We start from the raw sequence: 18,252 nt of genomic DNA, 5'->3' as shown, positions 1-18,252 counted from the left end.
CCTTTATGTGCGGAAGCTTATTCTTCGGCTCCAACATGAGTTATGCATCTGACTTGTAGTCTCTTGTAAAGATGGGTGCTGATGGCAGCTAGTGCCTCAAGAGGGGGGTTGTGGAACAATCAGTGCTAGAGAGGCCTCCATCCCCACCCTCTTATTTCACAACTATTCTTAGCTGTAGCCCTGGTATGGGAAACGGCTTCCTTATGATTATGCCTGGCTCACTGGTGGCACAGCTGAATCGAGACTATCTCAAGAGGTGACTTTAAAAATGGATTGACGCCAAAGCCGGTTTGACTCAGTGGATAGAGTGTCGGTCTGCGGACTGAAAGGTCCCGGGTTCGATTCCGGTCAAGGGCATGTACATTGGTTGTGGGCACATCCCCAGTAGGGGGTGTGCAGAAGGCAGCTGATCGATGTTTCTCTCTCATCGATGTTTCTAACTCTCCCTTTCTCTCTGTAAAAGATCAATAAAATATATTTTAAAAAAATAAATAAAATAAATAAATAAAAATGGATTGACTTGTATGCATGCATCTAAGCCTAATCAATGGATACAGACAACTAACTAGGGGTAAGGGCATGAATTGGGGGGTGGAGGGTAATGGGAGAATAAGGACACATATGTAATACCACAATCAATAAAGAAATTTTAACAAATGGATTGAAGATGACTAGGTGGTCTGCACATCACAGCCTGATACTTCACCTCTCTTCTGCACTCGGGCAGTACCAAGCCTCTGCTTGTCTTTTCAGGCACCCCCGTTTTAAATCCAGTAAGAAGATGGAGTTCAGAGATGATGGGGTGACAGAGGCAGAGCTGGGCCCATCGGTATCACTGAGATGCTCAGGAGTCCTGAGACTGGCCCAGAGTGCCCCTCCAGGAATCACCCCTGAGGCTCGGAGGGAACAGTGCTGCCCAGAGGAGAGGAGGAGGAGGGGCCTGAGGCTCTGAAGCTCGGTCTTGTGACCCGGCGCCAGGGGAGTCTGCCCAGCCCATTACATGGGGTCACAAGGCCTCCAAGGTCCAGTTTTACAAAAGCTGGTTCTCTTTCCTGTCAGCAGTATCTCCCGTTGTCTTTTGGGCACTTCTGGGTATGATGGCCTTGATTCTGACTTGGGAGCCATGCAAGTAATAGCCTGATCTCAGTCATTTCTAGCCCCCTTGAAAACTAACCGAAAAGGCTGCAAACTCCCCTACCAGAGTGGATTTAAACATTTTGAAGATAGTGGAAAAATCTATTCTTAAATAAAAGCATAATTATGACTATGCCACAGAAAAATTAGAGTGTTTTTGGGTCCTGCCTGTCCTCTCGTTAAAAAAAAAAAAATCTCAGTAGGTTGCTAGGCACTGCCTAGTAGCCAAAGAAATTGTGGTTTTGAACTATTCACTATTTCTAGAAACGTCATAAAGTTAATTCCAAAGTAGCAGGGTGGAGACCGAGAAAGGAAGAACACTATTTTATGGTGCTCTTAGGGCAGTTTAGCATCGGCCTCGGAGCCGTGCTCCGCCCCAGCTCCGGAGGCTGGCGGGGCATGGCCAGCTGCTGGCGGAGGACATGAGCTCTGCAGGGGACCACGATGGCACACATTTACTTTCTCATCCCAGCTGTACTGCTTTCTCCTTCGTTTAAGCTGAAAAATACTTCCTGAGCTCCTCATGTACATGCAAACCACTGTGTCAAGTACTGTCCCTTCGTTTTTAACTGATTTTCATCATAACTCACTCAGTTCTGATATTCACAATCTTCTGAGTGAATTTAAATCTTCATTCAATGGCCTTCACTCTCAATTATGTAGCAGTTCATCTTTATCATTTTAGTCTTTATTATTTCATATAATATATATATATGTATATAATATATATATTTAATTTTATTGATTATGGTATCACATAATTGTCCTCATCCCCCCATTCCCATTCCAAACCCCTCCCCACATATGCCCCCACCCCCCTGTTGTCCATGGCCACTGGCTAGGCCCATATGCATGCACACAAGTCCTTTGGTTGATCTCTCCTTCTTACCCCCACCTCCCCTACTTTCCCCTCTGAGGTTTGAGAGTCTGATTGCTGCTTCTCTTTCTCTGGGTCTGTTTTTGTTCATCAGTTTATGTTGTTCATTATTTCCTTTAGTTGTGTGAGATCATGTGATCCAAGAAGTACCCTTATAAAAACTGAAACTGAGACAAGCCATAATGATTATGCTGAGAGGCAAATGAATCAGTCTGTAGTGAGTTCCTTTTTGGGCCAACAGTTCTTTTGAGTCCCAATTTCTTTTTTTCTTTTTTTAAAATATTTTATTGATTTTTTTTACAGAGAGGAAGAGAGAAGGATAGAGAGTTAGAAGCATCGATGAGAGAGAAACATCGACCAGTTGCCTCCTGCACACCCCTCACTGGGGATGTGCCTGCAACCAATGTATATGCTAGGGGTGTCGAACTCAATCAGAGAAGGGGCCAAAATCTAAAATCCAGCCTAAATCGCGGGCCGAATGGTTTACTGAACAGTCATAAACTGTCATTGTGATGGAAATGCAGCGGAGTGCAGTGATGACAGCGCGTTGCGGGCCACATTGCAAGGCCTGGCGGGACGGATTTGGCCCGTGGGCCTTGTGTTTGACACATGTGGTATATGCCCTTGACTAGAATCGAACCTGGGACCTTTCAGTTCATAGACCGATGCTCTGTCCACTGAGCCAAACCAGTTTTGGCAATTGAGTCCCAATTTCAGTGTCAAACAGTTCCTTATGTGTACATGTCAGCCATGATATTTCAGATCTGGTTGGTGGACAAATGGTGGTGATGCAGGTCCGACCGTCTCTGGTTTGGTCCTAGGCATCCTTCAGCAACATGCAGCTGCTGTCTGCTGGTATGGCGAGGCTATTATTTCTACTCTAAAAAACATTCTTTTTATTCATGTGTTAAAACTTATGAACCTGATCTTGGTTTCTTGGTTGGAAAAAACAACAACTCTGAAAGAGCATGGAGCTCTCCTCCCATTCTTTACTCCAAGGAGCAGGTGGGCAGTTATACGGGTAATTCGCTTCGGCAGCACATATACTAAAATTGGAACGATACAGAGAAGATTAGCAGAATGGGTTTATATCTGATTTGGGCCTTATTACATAGCATTTTCCTATAGTATAACTACTACCTAATGGTATTTTGTAAAGATTAATATGTACTACCTCATGACATGTCCTAAAAGAAGTTGGATATAGAAAATCTATGGCTACAGAAAACCCATGTTGTGTTTAAATCAGACAAACCTGGATCCTGGTCATAAACCTGCTGCTAACTAGTGTGTGACCTCTCCTCTAGTCGCCTTACCCCTTCCTGTCTCTGAAGACTCCACTAGTTCTGACCTCCATAGATCTTTGCATAATTACTTATGGATATTTGGAAATGACCAGACAATGATGGGTTTTCTTTTCTCTACAGAGTGAAGGCTGCCCAGACTGAGTTAGGACAGCAAATCCTGGCTGATTTTGAAGAAGCGTTTCCCTCCCAGGGTTCCAAGGTATAGTTTCGCATGTTCTTTCCAATCTTTAATATTACCACTGTCCTTACCCAACTCACACTCACTACGGTACTGTTCCCAGGTATCATTCCAAAAGTGTTCGCTGGCAGCCATCAGTCCGTTTGCCAGACGTCCGGGATAATGAGACCATTCTTGACTTCAAATATCCCCAAGCGATGTTGATCCCTCACTTACGTTCTTTCAGTGTCAGAATGTGAGGTGTGAGGATGTGTTTTGGTTTAATTTAATGTGTGTCAAACCTAATATCTTGTGTGCCCGGTAAATTCCTTTATTCTCATGTGTGTGTTTTGTGTTTTGTTTTGTTTTAAATCTTCAAGCCGCAGCGTTCTTTTAGGATTGTTATATAACTTACTGGTTTCAGTTTGGTGAAAAGACAACTGGGAGGGCAGTGCACAAGCTTATGTAACGGAGTGACACAGTTCGGAGGCTCGTTTTTAACCATCAGGATCCTGTTCTTTGGCATGAATCCCTTTCGTTCTCGCTGGTGGCAGAGCTGTTTGTGCTGTGTCTGGGCGGCCCACAGTGTTTCGCTTGTGAGCTGTTGGTTACACTTCTCACGTAACAAGCTTTGCCTCCCTTGGCTGGCATTATGCTTGGTGAACTGCCCTTAGCTCTACCTTTAAACTGTAGCAGACATAATCTTAATGCTTTGCATGTGTCAGGGAGGGAAGAGCATTCAGAAGCTTTTATTCCTCTATTATTTGGGCTATTTCAAGAGAGAGAATTGTTCAATGCAGAGATGAGCCAAAGTACACCCGGGCGGGCAGCATTCCTCACTGCCCGTGGTGGGCGGAGGTGGTGGGTATATTTTTATTTACGGAGCCAAGGAACGTTTTCGGAATCTGTGTTATAATTCAATAACTGGAAATATATTAATCATTTTTGTGTGTGCTCCATAAAAGAAACTTAAGAAGTAGGTGCGGGTAGCTGCCCCCGCTTTGTAGATTACTTTTTTCTATAGGAAACCTGTTCTGACTTTAAAGTCTGTCCATAGTGTGCCTGTCTTTTGGTAATCACACACTTTATTTGTAAAGCTTGTCCTTTGAAGACTGTGTGTCCCTTATTCATTTGACGTAAGTCTGGGGGAGGTGATGTTGGAAAGCCTTTCTGTGAATAGAGATTGTAAGGTACTCACAGGTGATCAGCACTAGACTCTCGTTAGTGTCGGATCTGCTGTTCATCCGTTTCAGGAAGTTCCAGAAAGATGTGGATGAAGCCCAGCTTGTTACTTAGAAGAAAGTAACTGTGACCTACGGCACCTCTTTATCCCAGATCCCACCAGGCAGATGAAGTTAAAATGGTTTTCTTTAACAACTCGCTTCCCTTTTCTCTGGTAACAGTGGGTTTTGTTTTGTTTTTAGTTTTCTTTTGTCTTTTTTAATGGTTGTTGACTTTTCTTAAAGACCTTGTGCTTTTACTTCTATTTCAGAAATAGAACTCACGATATATATATTTTTTTAATTATTTAAAGTAACCTATGAAGTTCTTTTGAAATGAAAAAATCTGAACCCATGAGCTCAGGGTTCGGCTTCCGTGATTTCTCTATTAGATCAAACACTTACCCACAGCAGGAGTTGAGCAGAGGATGACATATCAGCCCCTCAGTGGGGGGCTAGTCAGCATTTTAACAGCTGAGCTCTGAGGCGGCTCCGGTAACCCTTATGAAACATAAATTTCAGCGCAGGTGGGTAAATTGGACAGAACTGACAAAAATAAAACAAAACACAAAGATTTGGAAGGACCTCACTCATTCAGGTAGTTAAAGTCCATTATTTTTCAGATGAGGTTCAGTAACTGTGCCAAAGCTGCGTGGCTACTTAGCCAAGCCACGAGTAGATTCCAGGTGTTCTTTTTACTGTGGTCCACTCAGCTGGCCAGGCTCATGCAGTGAGGTGCCATAAAGAAAGGTTCATCGAGCCGAAACCGGTTTGGCTCAGTGGTAGAGCATCGGTCTGCGGACTGAAAGGTCCCAGGTTAGATTCCGGTCAGGGGCATGTACGTTGGTCGCGGGCACATCCCTGGTGGGGTGTGTGCAAGAGGCAGCTGGTCAATGTTTCTCTCTCATCGACGTTTCTAGCTCTCTATCTCTCTCCCTTCCTCTCTGTAAAAAATCAATAAAATATATTAAAAAAGAAAGGTTCATCGAGATTGAATTGACCTTCAGAGGTAACGACAAAGACCTTCCCAAATGACAGAGGTCTTCGATTGTGGTGTATAGATACAGCCCCTCATACCCTTCAACTTTCTTTTTAGGTCAAAGGGCTGACAGCATAATATTTTACCTTAGCTACATGTCTGAGGGGTTGAGGATCTGTAAAACAAATCTGATGAAACTTGCTTTTAGGTTTAAATGCCACCGTGGTGTTTGGTACAAATGTAGCATCTTAAGAATAGGAATCTTACCTCTCTCCATGTCATAGCTGAAGCAAGGAAACATTTTTCTGGAGGCCATTTAACTCTTGAAGATTCTTTTCGTGAAAGAATAAGAGAAAATATGTCACTCTTGTTGTTGTTGTTTTTGTTTTGTTTTTCAGAATAACCAAAGTACTGCTCTCTAATGAAAGATTACTTCATGGCATTCCCTTCCTACCCCCCTAAAATAAAACAGTAATTAAATGTAATATTTGAAAGTAATAAGTTTACTTACATTACAATAATAATTTTGTTGCACGTGTATCATAGTTCTGAGACACAGTCCAAAAAAGAATAGCATTCTGAGGATGGAAGCAGGGAAAGTGGCGCAGGTGGTGTGAGCCTGGGGTCATCTGCCTCCTGGGCTCTCCCACAGGGCGATTGCAGTGTCGGTGTTGGGAAAACAAAGTTTCCTGTGATCATTACAGGCCACGGTTTTCAGAATGTCTCACTGCTGATTGACAGAGTAGCTCCCGTATTGGCTACTGCACTCTAGCTTAATGATTCTCTCATCCAGGAACAGGCAGCGAACATAGCCATCCGCAGCAGAGGAGTGAGTGTCAGGGCAGTGGGAGCAGTAATAACTGCGAGAGAGGAGCGGGGGCAGAGCTGTCAGAGGCCAGGGGAGTCAAAGGTAGTCTCTGGCTTCTGAACTGGTGTGTGTTTGCTTTAACAGAGGCCAGGAGGACCCAGCAATGTCCTACGAGATGCGTGTCTGATTGCTAATATTTTGGACCCCCGAATCAAGCAGGAAATCATTAAAAAGTTTATTAAACAGCATCTGTCAGAGTACCTAGTCCTTTTTCAAGAAAACCAAGATGTAAGTATTGACCAAATGAGATCAGATGTGACTTGTTGAATTGTATTGAAAATTGAGTGTTCTCAAGCCTCCCGATTTATACTTTATTATTATTATTACTGTCTTAAAAAGTTGATTGTTGAACCGTGAATGCTAGTGGCTAACTGTATAGTTCAGTGTTTCTTAACGGTTTTGCGGTCACTGACCCTTTGCAGAAATTAATGAATGCTACAGATCTCTGCAGCAAAAGGCACTTCTGCCTAAAACTCTGCATACAGTTTCAGAAAATTTATAGACCTCTGAAGCCTATTCATGGACCCCCGGGTAAAAATCTCTGGATCAAATAAAAACGTAGCCTAGATCTTTGAAACCATGAAAAGTAGAGAGTTTGGCTGTGTTTTTGCTTTCCTTAAACTGTCAGTGCTACTAATACTGGGGTGGACTTTGCTCCCTCATTTTCTAAGGTTGCCTGGCTGGACAAAATCGACAGACGCTATGCCTGGATCAAACGCCAGCTTGTGGACTATGAGGAGAAATTCGGCCGAATGTTTCCACGTGAGTGGTACATGACCGAGAGGATTGCAGTAGAATTTTGCCACGTCACAAGGTAGATTTCAACTCTGCTGGTTTGGGTGTTAATTGAAATCCTGTCTTTAGTGGATCCATGTTGTCTTGTGGATTGGAATCACTTCCTGATCCCACCAAATGACTGATGGCACCCTCATATCCAATTATCGCCCCACTACCCACTTCAGTGATGTAGTAAACCATCAGGAAACATTTGTTGAACAAATTTCCCACTCTATAATATTTATAATCGTTGGGTAGTTAATAAAATTGGCATCTGAGTGTTCTAAGCATTTTAAAGACCTGTCTTCTGTGTCCATGAGTGTAACCCAAGGCCACATAGTCCTTCATATGCAAGAAGGATTTATCAGTATATCTTATGACAAAGCTAAAGCTAGAGTCAAAATATTTTATTTTTTACTTGCAACTCTACCATAGCAGTGGTGGTAACTGGATTTTATTATATATTTCTTTTCTTTTTTTTTAATACATTTTTAAAAATATATATTTTATTGATTTTGTACAGAGAGGAAGAGAGAGAAATAGAGAGTTAGAAACATTGATGAGAGAGAGTCATCGATCATCTGTCTCTTGCACACCCCCTACCAAGGATATGCCCGCAACCAAGGTACATGCCCTTGACTGGAATCGAACTCGGGTCCCTTCAGTCCCCAAGCTGACGCTCTATCCATTGAGCCAAACCAGTTTCGGCTTTTAATACATATTTTTTTATTGATTTTTCTACAGAGAGGAAAAGAGAGAGATAGTTAGAAACATCAGTGAGAGAGAGACATCAACCAGCTGCCTCTTGCACACCTCCTACTGGGGATGTGCCCACAACCAAGGTATATGCTCTTTGACCAGAATCGAACCTGGGACCTTTTAGTCCACAGGCCAGTGCTCAATCCAGAGCCAAACCGGTTTTGGCTATATTTCTTTTTAATAGTTCACAATTACATTAACTTCAGGTTAATAAAAAAATTTCATATCTAACCATAACTCAGCCATCTTAGAGTAATTCATTATAGTCACTTGTCTTAAAATCACAGAGACTATAATCAAGTTGCAAGCTTTAAGCACACTGTGGTGTGGAATATGTTTTAAGGAAAACTGGCTGTTGATTTTGTGGTTTGGGTTTTTTAATAGAATTTCTTCTTTATAACAATTTTAGATTCACAGCAATAGTGACAGGAAGATACAGAGATTTCCCATATACCCTTGCCCCACACATATATTGCTCCCTCATTATCAACATTCCCTCACCAGAGTGATGCACTTGTTGCAAGCAGTGAGCTTACATTGACACATTATTATCAGCCAGACTCCATAGTTTACTTTTTTTTTTCTTTTTTTTTTTTAAATATATTTTATTGATTTTTATACAGAGAGAAAGGGAGAGAGATAGAGAGTTAGAAACATCAATGAGAGAGAGTCATCGATCAGCTGCCTCCTGCACACCCCCCACTGGGGATATGCCCGCAACCAAGGTACATGCCCTTGACCGGAATCGAACCCGGGACCCTTCAGTCCCCAAGCCGACGCTCTATCCATTGAGCCAAACCGGTCCCGGCCATAGTTTACTTTAGGGTTTACTCTGTGTTGTACATTCTTTGTGGCTGTTGTTTTAAGAAACACATCCTATCTAATAAAAGAGTAATATGCAAATTAACCATCACTCCATCACAAAGATGGAGGAGCCCATAGCCACAAGATGGCGGCGCCCAGTCCCCTCAGCCTCACTGGAGTCCCCCAGTCCTGCCACTGAGAGCGGGCAGTGTGAGCGGCCTGGCAGAATGCTTGCTTTGTCATCACAGCAACAGAGGGCTTCTGGGGTGTGGAGCGGCCGGGGCTGAACGTTTGCTTCGTCGCCCCAGCCAGCCGCGGAGGGCCTCTGGGGGACAAGGGAGCCAGCCCACTTCTCGTGGAAGCAGCTTGGCTCCCTGTGGCGTGCTGCAGTTCCCGCTGGCTCCCTCGGAAGTGGCAGGTGGCCTACTGCACACGATATCACGCAATGGGCTACTATCGGGTCTAGTAATAATTAATGTCGTTTTTAAACATTCGTTTAAAATCTTGCTTGGCGTTGACTTGTATTGACATAACCTTCAAACATGTGGTATCTACAGAACGTGTGAAGTGCAATTAACAAGTTTTGCTTGAAAAAGTTTGTGTTTGGTTTGGTTGTTGTTGCAAAACTAGGGCTAAGAAGATGGCAGATGAAGAGCATATTCGGCACTGCATGCTTTACGAGTTCCAATTAGGAAGAAAAGCAAGTGAGGCTGCAAAAAACATCTGTAGTGCTCTTGGTCAAGATGCAGTTAGCGCCAGAAAATGCCAGCGTTGGTTTGAGAAATTTCGCGAGGGAAATTTTTCATTAGATGACAAGAATGGTCGAGGCCGTGTGTCCAATTTTGATCAAGAAGCTCTTCAAGCTCTTTTGGTGCAAAATCCTCAAATTACCCAACAAGAGCTTGCGACAACTTTAAATTGTTCACAAAAAAACAATTTCCAATCAATTGCGTGCACTTGGCAAAGTCCAAAAGTTTGGAAAATGGGTTCCTCATGAGTTGACCGACAACAACCGTAATCAAAGAGTCACAATTTGCAGTTGGCTCCTCTCTCGTCAAAACCGTTTGCCGTTTTAGAGCAAATTGTTACCGGAGATGAAAAATGGGTGTTGTATGTTAATTTGAAAAGGCGGCCTCAATGGCTGGACAAAAATGAGGCTCCGCAGCCCACGCCAAAACCTGACTTGCATGCGAAAAAAGTGATGTTGTGTGTTTGGTGGAATTTTAAAGGAATTCTTCATTATGAACTTTTACCATCTACCCAAACCATTACAAGTGCAGTGTATAGTGCCCAATTGGATAGGTTAGCCCAAGCTTTAAGAGAAAAAGAACCCGCGCTGATTAATCGGAAGGGCGTAATTCTTCACCACGATAACGCACGACCGCATACTGCAAGAATCACTGCTGAAAAACTGCGCCAGTTGGAATGGGAAGTTCTCCCTCAACCTGCATATTCTCCTGATATTGCCCCTTTCGATTACCATTTGTTTTGTTCTTTGCAAAACTTTCTTCTTGGAAAAAAATTTAATAATGAAGAATGCCTCAAAAATGCATTGACCGAATTTTTTGCATCAAAATCACAAGAATTTTACAACAGAGGGATTAAAATGCTTCCTGAGCGTTGGGCACAAGTAGTAGAAAACAACGGCAACTATATTGTTGATTAAATTTTGTTGTATTGTTTAAATAAATTCGATTTTAAAAAGTATTAGAAAACGACATTAATTATTACTAGACCTAATAGTTTGCTATAATAGATTTCGATAACCTTTTAGTATTGATTCAAGGTCAGTTGTGGTTGTCACTTCCTAAATCCTGATTAGCAAAGAAAGATGCATTCCTCGAGAAACTGGTAAGTAATTCTCTTTAGCCTACAGTTCAGTGACTTGCAAGCTAACTCTGAAAAATGAAGTCTGCAGGAGACTGGAAGTATATACTACACCAAACCTGCTATTGTGTCAGCTATTGGCAGTGTTTCTATTAAGCTTTCACTGTTTCAAAACCTACAGATATATAATTCTCAGATAAACCTTGTTTGATTTTATCATTCATTTGTGGGGGGTGATGATCATAGCTCAGTTCAAAATTCTTATGTCACTGCTCCTGGCCAATTTATATTCTGAAACAGAGCACATGAGAGGCACACAGACAGGCAGGAGCAACCTAAACACATACATGTCTCTTTTCACATGGAAAGTCTGGTCTCACCTGTGTTTCCAGGGTTCTTGCTCTCTGTTCAAGGAGAAGGTTATTTCTTTGAAGACAGAGGGCTTTGTAATTCAGTGGTTAATGACTTGTGAAATACATAGAAAATATGCATTTTTATAAAATACTGTTTCATATATATAATTAACAAAGTATTGAAAGGTTTAAATATTTAAAAAATACCAATAACAATTTAAACAAATTGGTATCCATAATCCTTGATTTTTTGTTATTTTTTTGACTGGTGGATAATTTTACCTTAAAATTCTTATTTAGAACTGGAGGCCCGGTGCACAAAATTCATGCATGGGTAGAGTCCTTAGGCCTGACCAGCAATCAGAACCGATTGGGGCCTTCCCGCTGCCGGTTGGGGCCTCCTTTCCCCTGCTCCTGGCTGGGGCCTTCCTTTGTTCCACGTAGTCCCCTGTTTGTCAGCGCACATCAGAGTGAGCGATGGACTCCCTGTCTCCAATTGAACTCCCTAGGGGACACTTTGCATATTAGCCTTTTATGTAGATAGATAAATATCTATTTCCCAGGAATCAAAATGAGTTGGTAACAGATCTCAGGATTTAAAATGACCACATACTTTAACAAATACATATATAAGCTAAAACCATTTTCTTTGTGTCCTGGATGGATAGCTCAGCTGGTTAGGGGATTGTCCCCAAACTCCAAGGTTATGTGTTCTATCCCCAGTCAGGGCACATACAGGAAGCAACCAATGAATTTATAAATAAGTGGAAAAACAAATCAATCTCTCTCTCTCTCCCAAATAAATAAATTTTTTTAATTAAAAAAACATTGAAAAAAATATTTACTTTGTCTTATCTTGAATGATCCATTTGTTTGACAATATTCTTATCTCTTTATTTTGAAGGACAGAACTTGCCAAGATTATGCGGACCAGAGCTAAGGAAATTGAAGTGAAATTGCTTCTTTTTGCTATTCAGAGAACAACTAACTTTGAGGGATTCCTTGCAAAACGCTTCTCTGGCTGCACTCTGACAGATGGTGCTCTGGTGAGAGCTCGCTGAGGGAGGTTGGGGCGGGAAACCCCTGGGTTGGGTAGCTGGGCTTTATTCTAGTCTTTCATGGTAGGGTGCTTTGTTTGTCTCTTACGCAGTGATCCATGTTTTTATTTTATTTTATCTTATCTTACTTTATTTTATTTTAAAAAAATCTTTATTGCTGAAAGTATTACATATGTTCCCCTTTCCCCCCATTGACCCCTTATAGCCCACCCCTGCTCCCCACCCCAGGCCTCCACCACTCTGTTATCTGTGTCCATGGGTTATGCATATATACATACAAGTTCTTTGGTTGATCTCTCCTACCCACCCACCTACCCCTGCCTTCCTCTGAGATTTGACAATTGTAAAATATGTCTGTCTTTTTTTTTTTATGGAATCTGCCTTAAAATATATATTTTTTATTGGTTTGAGAGAGAGGAGATGGGAAAGGATAGAGAGAGAAAAACATCAATGAGAGAGACACATCCATCAGCTGCTTCCTGCATGCCTCCACTAGGGATCCAGCCTGCAACTGGGCATGTGCCCTGACTAAAAATTGAACTGGGAGTAGTCCATGTTTTTAGAATGGCCTATCATTTTTTTCTAAGCATTAGAGGCCCAGTGCACGAAATTTGTGCATGCAGGAAGGGGGGTGTCCCTCAACCCAGCCTGCACCCTCTCCAATTTGGGACCCCTCAAGGGATGCCCAACTGACCCTATCTCGGTGGGGTTGGGCCTAAAACAGGCAATTGGGCATCCCTCTCACAATCCAGGACTGCTAGCTCCCAACTCTCTTGCCTGCCTTCCTGATTGCCCCTAACAGTTTCTGCCTGCCAGCCTGATCACCCCTAACCACTCCCCTGCCAGCCTGATTGATGCCTAACTGCTCCCCTAACTGCCCTCCCCTACAAGCCTGGTCCCCCCAACTGCCCTCCCCTGCAGGCCCAGTCGCCCCCCCAACTTCCCTACTCTGATGGCCTGGTCATCCCTAACTGCCCTCCCCTGCAGGCTTGATTGCCCCCAACTGCCCTACCCTGCTGGTCATCTTGTGCAGCCATCTTGTGTCTACGTGGGGGCAGCCATCTTGTGTGTTGGAGTGATGGTCAATTGGCATATTACTCTTTTATTAGATGGGATAGAGGCCTGGTGCACGGGTGGGGGCCGGTTGGTTTGCCCTGAAGGGTGTTCCGGATCAGGGTGGGGGTTTCCTTGGGGCATGGGGCAGCCTGGGCAAGGGGCCTGTGGTGGTTTGCAGGCTGGCTACGCCCGCGCCCCCCCTCCCCCCCCCCCCGCGACCCAAGTGGAGGCCGTGGTATCTGGGATTTATTTATCTTCTATAATTGAAACTTTGTAGCCTTGAGCGGAGGCCAGGGCTAGCCAGGGTGAGTGAGAAGCTTGGCTTCCTCCTGCTTGCTCCAGCTCCATGGCTGCCGCCATCTTGGTTGGGTTAATTTGCATACTTGTTCCTGATTGGCTGGTGGAATGGCTTGTGGGTGTAGTGGAGGTACAGTCAATTTGCATGTTTCTCCTTTATTAGATAGGATAGGATGGGCCCCATTTTACAGACTCACAATTTTGTGAGTCACAGAGACCTCACTTAATTAGTCACAAATACCTTATTACTTTATTAACTATTGAATTTTATTATAATTAGCACATGTTTTTACTACAGGGTTTGGCTTCTTAATGTCTCTGGTGAGCAAACCAGGTCAAGGTGTCTCTATAAACTTCAAAGCCATGTGTACAGACTTACATGTCAGAGAGATTCCAAAAAGTGAAACACAAAGGACACTGGTCAGAGGACTGTCCTCCCCTGGAAAGCTGGACTGTGGTGGTTCAATCACTTACTCTCCATGTAAGCAAAGACTAGGCCCAAAGTGACTCTCTGAAAACCTCTTTTTTGGAAACCAGGATCCCTGCTAACACAGGGAATATACTTCCTTCAGATTTCCCATCCATGGGAAATTAGTATGTTTTATGGTAGTTTCTGTTTACAACATACACACACAGACTTGAGCTCCCTGAGTACAGGAATCATGGCTGACGCATCTCTGATTCCTAGTCATGCAAAGAGCAACAGACCTTGTGCAGGCAGACAAGAAGGAGGAGGGAGGGAGGGAAGAAGAAATCAAAGTTGAGAGTTATAGCTCTTGAGTTTCCTTTAAAACTGCATTTAAAAAACAACTGCTGGTTACAACAGAGAAGCGATGCGATTGGGTAGGAAAATCCTTGAATCAGCAACCAAGAGAGACGTGTGGTCCAGTTTTGACTCTGCTGTAACTCAGTGTACTGCCTTCTCAGTTAACTGAAAAGAATAGTCTCTCCTTTAATAACAGAGTACTAGAGGGACTAAACAAGACATAAAACCCAGAAGCCATAAAGAAAAGGACTGAAACATTTGACAACATAAAGAGAGAAATTCTGTGTGGAAAAAGAGACCACAAACATAATTAAGGGACGTACCACAAAGTAGGGAAAAAAAGTTTAAGCTACATAAGACAAATGATTAACATCCAGCATATAAGTCGATATGAAAAAGATAACTCAAGAAAAATGAGTATAGAGTAAGCAGAAAATTCATTGAAGAAATAATAGTTGGCTAATAAATATGTGAAAAAAATACAAGAAGATACTAATTTCTATACATCAGGTTGGCAAAAACTATTATAAAAATAACAAGACTGTTTTTTAGTACTAGTATACAAATTGATGCAGTCTTTTTGGAGAGCAGATTTTCATTATCAAAAAATTTAATTAAATGTGCATGTCCAGTCGGTGTGGGTCAGTGGTTGAGCATTGACCTATGAACCAGGAGATCATGGTTCGAGTCCCAATCAAGGCATATGCCCGGGTTGTAGTCTCAATCCCCAGTGTGGGGTGTGCAGGAGGCAGCTGATCAATGATTCATCACTGATATTTTCTCTCTCCCTCTCCCTTCCTCTAAAAAAAAAAAAAATTTAAATGTGCATGCACTATGAGGCAACAATTTCACATCTAGCTGTGAAGTCTACAAAGAAAAATCCATACCAAGGAAGAGGTGAATTGCAGCCTTAAAAGCAAAAAAAGGAGGTTTCTGTAATGTCCAGTCTTAAAGAATGGTTAAATAGAGAATGGCTCTCCTCGCTGCCCTGTCCGGCCGGTGCAGTAGCTAACACACAGCAGTTAGTGGTAGAATGGGAGGTAGATCTGCTATCACAGGAAAAAAAGACACTTCTCAGACATGGCTAAATGAAAAATGTAAGCTTGCAGGCCAATACATATGGTATAATTCCATTTATGTAAAAGGCAAAACATGTTTATGTATGTAAGGTTGTAAGAAAAAGGTCTGGAAATGATAGCAGTGGATGTCTCTGGGGAAGGAAGTTGGAGTGAGAGTAGGTAGAGAAGCAAAGAAATTCTTTTTTTCGTTCTACTCTGGTATTTTGCTTGAAATTTTCTTATACAAATGCATTTATATATTTTTTAAAACATATTTTTTGCATTTACATACTTTAACAAAAGTATGTTATTTTTCAGTTTTTTTAAATGAGGGAAGTGGTCCAAAACAGACTTCCAAACTTTTTTCTCTAACAGACTCTAATGTGAAATTCACACAGAATGATAGCTAACTTATTTTGAACATTCACTGTGTCCCACACTGTTCTAGGTGTATTTTCCTAAAATCACTCACTTTATTTCAACTATAAGAGATAGGTGCTATATTCATTGGAACTTACCTGAGGCCACATAGCTTATATATAAATATAGGAAAACTGAGCTACTGTAATTGAAGGAGGAGAGTAAGAACAGAGATTGGGCCTAGAGTCCATTCACTTGTTTACCCCTCTACTATCTTCCGTAGTCCCCACCCTTCCAATCCTAAAATTCTGGGATTTCAATGGGATCCTGTCTGTCCCCCCCTCTCCCAACTCCCAAGACCTGCCTTAGAGTGGGCGCATCAGGAGTTAGTCCCTCCAGGCACTAGGCTTAAAGAGTAGAGGCAGCAGCTCTCAGTTTTAAGGCAAGACCATAAGATTCTACCTATTCAGTGCCGCTTATGACTTTATTAAAATAAGATCCAGCTGAACCACAAGGCACTTTCTGTACTTAAAAATAGAAATATGTGTGTAATATACACATACTGTATATATACACACTTCTCTGTCAACTCACATTCAAAATGGATTTCTACTTATTTTATTTATTTTTAAAATCTTCATTGTTGAAAGTATTACAGATGCTCCCCTTTTTCTTCCATTGACTCCTTATAGCCCACCCTGTCCCAGGCAATTGTAGTATCGTGGGGAAAAATGGGCCACAACGCCCATGAAAATGCCCTTAAAGACAGTGCAAGTCACAGAAGGAAGTGGGCACCAGCAATGACATTGAAAGAAACCTGTCTCTCTCCCACGAAGTAGGTGGTTGACTTCAACCCCACCTTGGCTCTCCTTTCCGCCCTAGCCAAGCCATGCTTCTGGCCTGGTTTCAAGCAGAAACTCATGCAACTCTGGGTTCAGCCCTACAGAGATGTGTTTGGTGGCAAAGAAGCTTAAGCACTGGGCACAGGTCCCAGCTGGGAGTGTCCCCTAAGGTCCTATGTTCCAGATGGACAGGGTTGGTAGAGCATAAGGTAATTTAGCTAACTGTATGGGAAATGGGTCCCAACAAAGGATGCTTAAAAAACATTTGAGCCAGATACCTGTTTTCAGCTATTCTTCCCCTTCTCTGACTAGATTAGTTTATGGTGATTTTGCTTTTACGTTTAGGGAGCTACAGGGTTACAGAGGAACAAGTGGCCCTGTTGTATCAGATGACCAGGATAACCTGTAAGCTTGGGGTGGTCCCTCGACATTTCAGGCCTCGCTTGTGCTAGGAAATGTTCCAAAGGTCAAAACAGCCAGAGTAATGTGGGCAGAGAAGGCCCCTCTAAACAAGGTGCAGATACGGAACAGAATAAACACACAGAGACCGTGAAAAGCTGGCAGGAGCTGTGTGCAAGTTTGTGGAGACAGTGCTTTTTTGTAGAAAACCAATATAGGGATGTCAAAATGGCAGGCTGACTGTTAACCTACTGAGGGAGGAGAGGGCCTCTCTCCGCATTCACCCACATTCACCCACTCTGCCAGGGCCACGGGCCTGAACTGCAGCCTTCTGTCCTGGCAAATGCTGTGCTCTGGCGTGGGGGCTGGTCAGCTAGGAGCACTTGAATCTTTTTCACTAATTTCTTCCTCTTTGGTCTTCTGTTTTTGAAATTTTCTGGCATAATAGATTTATAAATTCTCCTCTAGTTGTCCAGTTGTTTTCCCTCCTATCAAGTTTGCAGAGTTTTGGGCTACAAATCCTTGGCCAGGAAATCCTGCTCAACTATGAGCTCTTCATTCACCCCTCGGTTGGTTAGAGTCTCCACAGACTTCTCCGAACCATTCAACTTCTTGAAGTCAAACTCTTCCCCTTGATCACCTCCGTTCTAGTTATCATTCTGCATTCCAGGGCCTGACAATGACTGCTCCGTACCCCACAAGGATTTTTCCTTAAAAACTAGTTTCTGGATGAGGATCGGACTTAAGTAGAATTCTACCCTAAAATTTGCTCTTACGAGTACAAATTTTCTTGAACCCAAAAATAATACTTACTGTTATTGTTAACATTTGCTGCCTACTTACACTGTGCTATGAACTGTACTGAGTGTTTTTCTTACATTATCTTATTAAATCATAATGAAGACCCCCAAAAAAAACAAAAACAAAAAAACAACTAGTTTCTAGAAAGGCAACAGAACTCCTGTGGGCTCTTTCTTGGAGAATCGGTTCACCGCAGCCTGCCATGGGAAGAGGTGAAGGTAGTGCTTCTTGCTGTAGGCCATGTTCACTTTGAGCTTGGTCCTGCATCACCTTGCCATGGACCAAGTAGGGGGACACCTTCACCTGTAGCAGAGATCCTGGACAGACAGTGCTGGAAGGAGCCTGGCTTGGGCTGAGCCAGGGGTTCCAAGTGGCCTGACCCCTAGTCTAGCTGTTGGCACCCCTCCTGAAGACCTGCCATTCCTTGTCTCTTTACCTCCTCCCCATGCTGCCTTGCTCCTGGGATATACCAGGATGGGTGGGGTTTTTTGTTTGTTTGTTTGTTTGTTTGTTTGTTGATTTTTGTGTGGAAAACCTTTTTCCACACAAAAAT

General features: G+C 42.8%; 1 protein-coding gene across 3 annotated transcripts in view; it reads left to right on the top strand.

Moving 5' to 3' along the window:
• VPS53 (VPS53 subunit of GARP complex) overlaps positions 1-18,252 on the top strand; it is a 131,775-nt gene that overhangs the window by 47,760 nt on the left and 65,763 nt on the right. For 2 of the 3 annotated variants that reach the window (XM_045571037.1, XM_045571038.1), the window contains exons 8-12: positions 3,439-3,517; positions 6,627-6,770; positions 7,214-7,356; positions 11,967-12,108; positions 16,350-16,492. In XM_045571037.1, coding sequence (XP_045426993.1) covers positions 3,439-3,517; positions 6,627-6,770; positions 7,214-7,356; positions 11,967-12,108; positions 16,350-16,492 — 651 coding nt within the window. The remainder of the gene's footprint in view (positions 1-3,438; positions 3,518-6,626; positions 6,771-7,213; positions 7,357-11,966; positions 12,109-16,349; positions 16,493-18,252) is intronic. The other variant, XM_036408414.2, reaches the window with a different exon arrangement.

This window comes from Pipistrellus kuhlii, unplaced genomic scaffold (genome assembly GCF_014108245.1).
Source record: "Pipistrellus kuhlii isolate mPipKuh1 unplaced genomic scaffold, mPipKuh1.p scaffold_m20_p_39, whole genome shotgun sequence".
Lineage (NCBI taxonomy): Eukaryota > Metazoa > Chordata > Mammalia > Chiroptera > Vespertilionidae > Pipistrellus > Pipistrellus kuhlii.
Note: the sequence above shows the minus strand (reverse complement) of the source record. Positions and strands in the feature narration are given on the sequence as shown.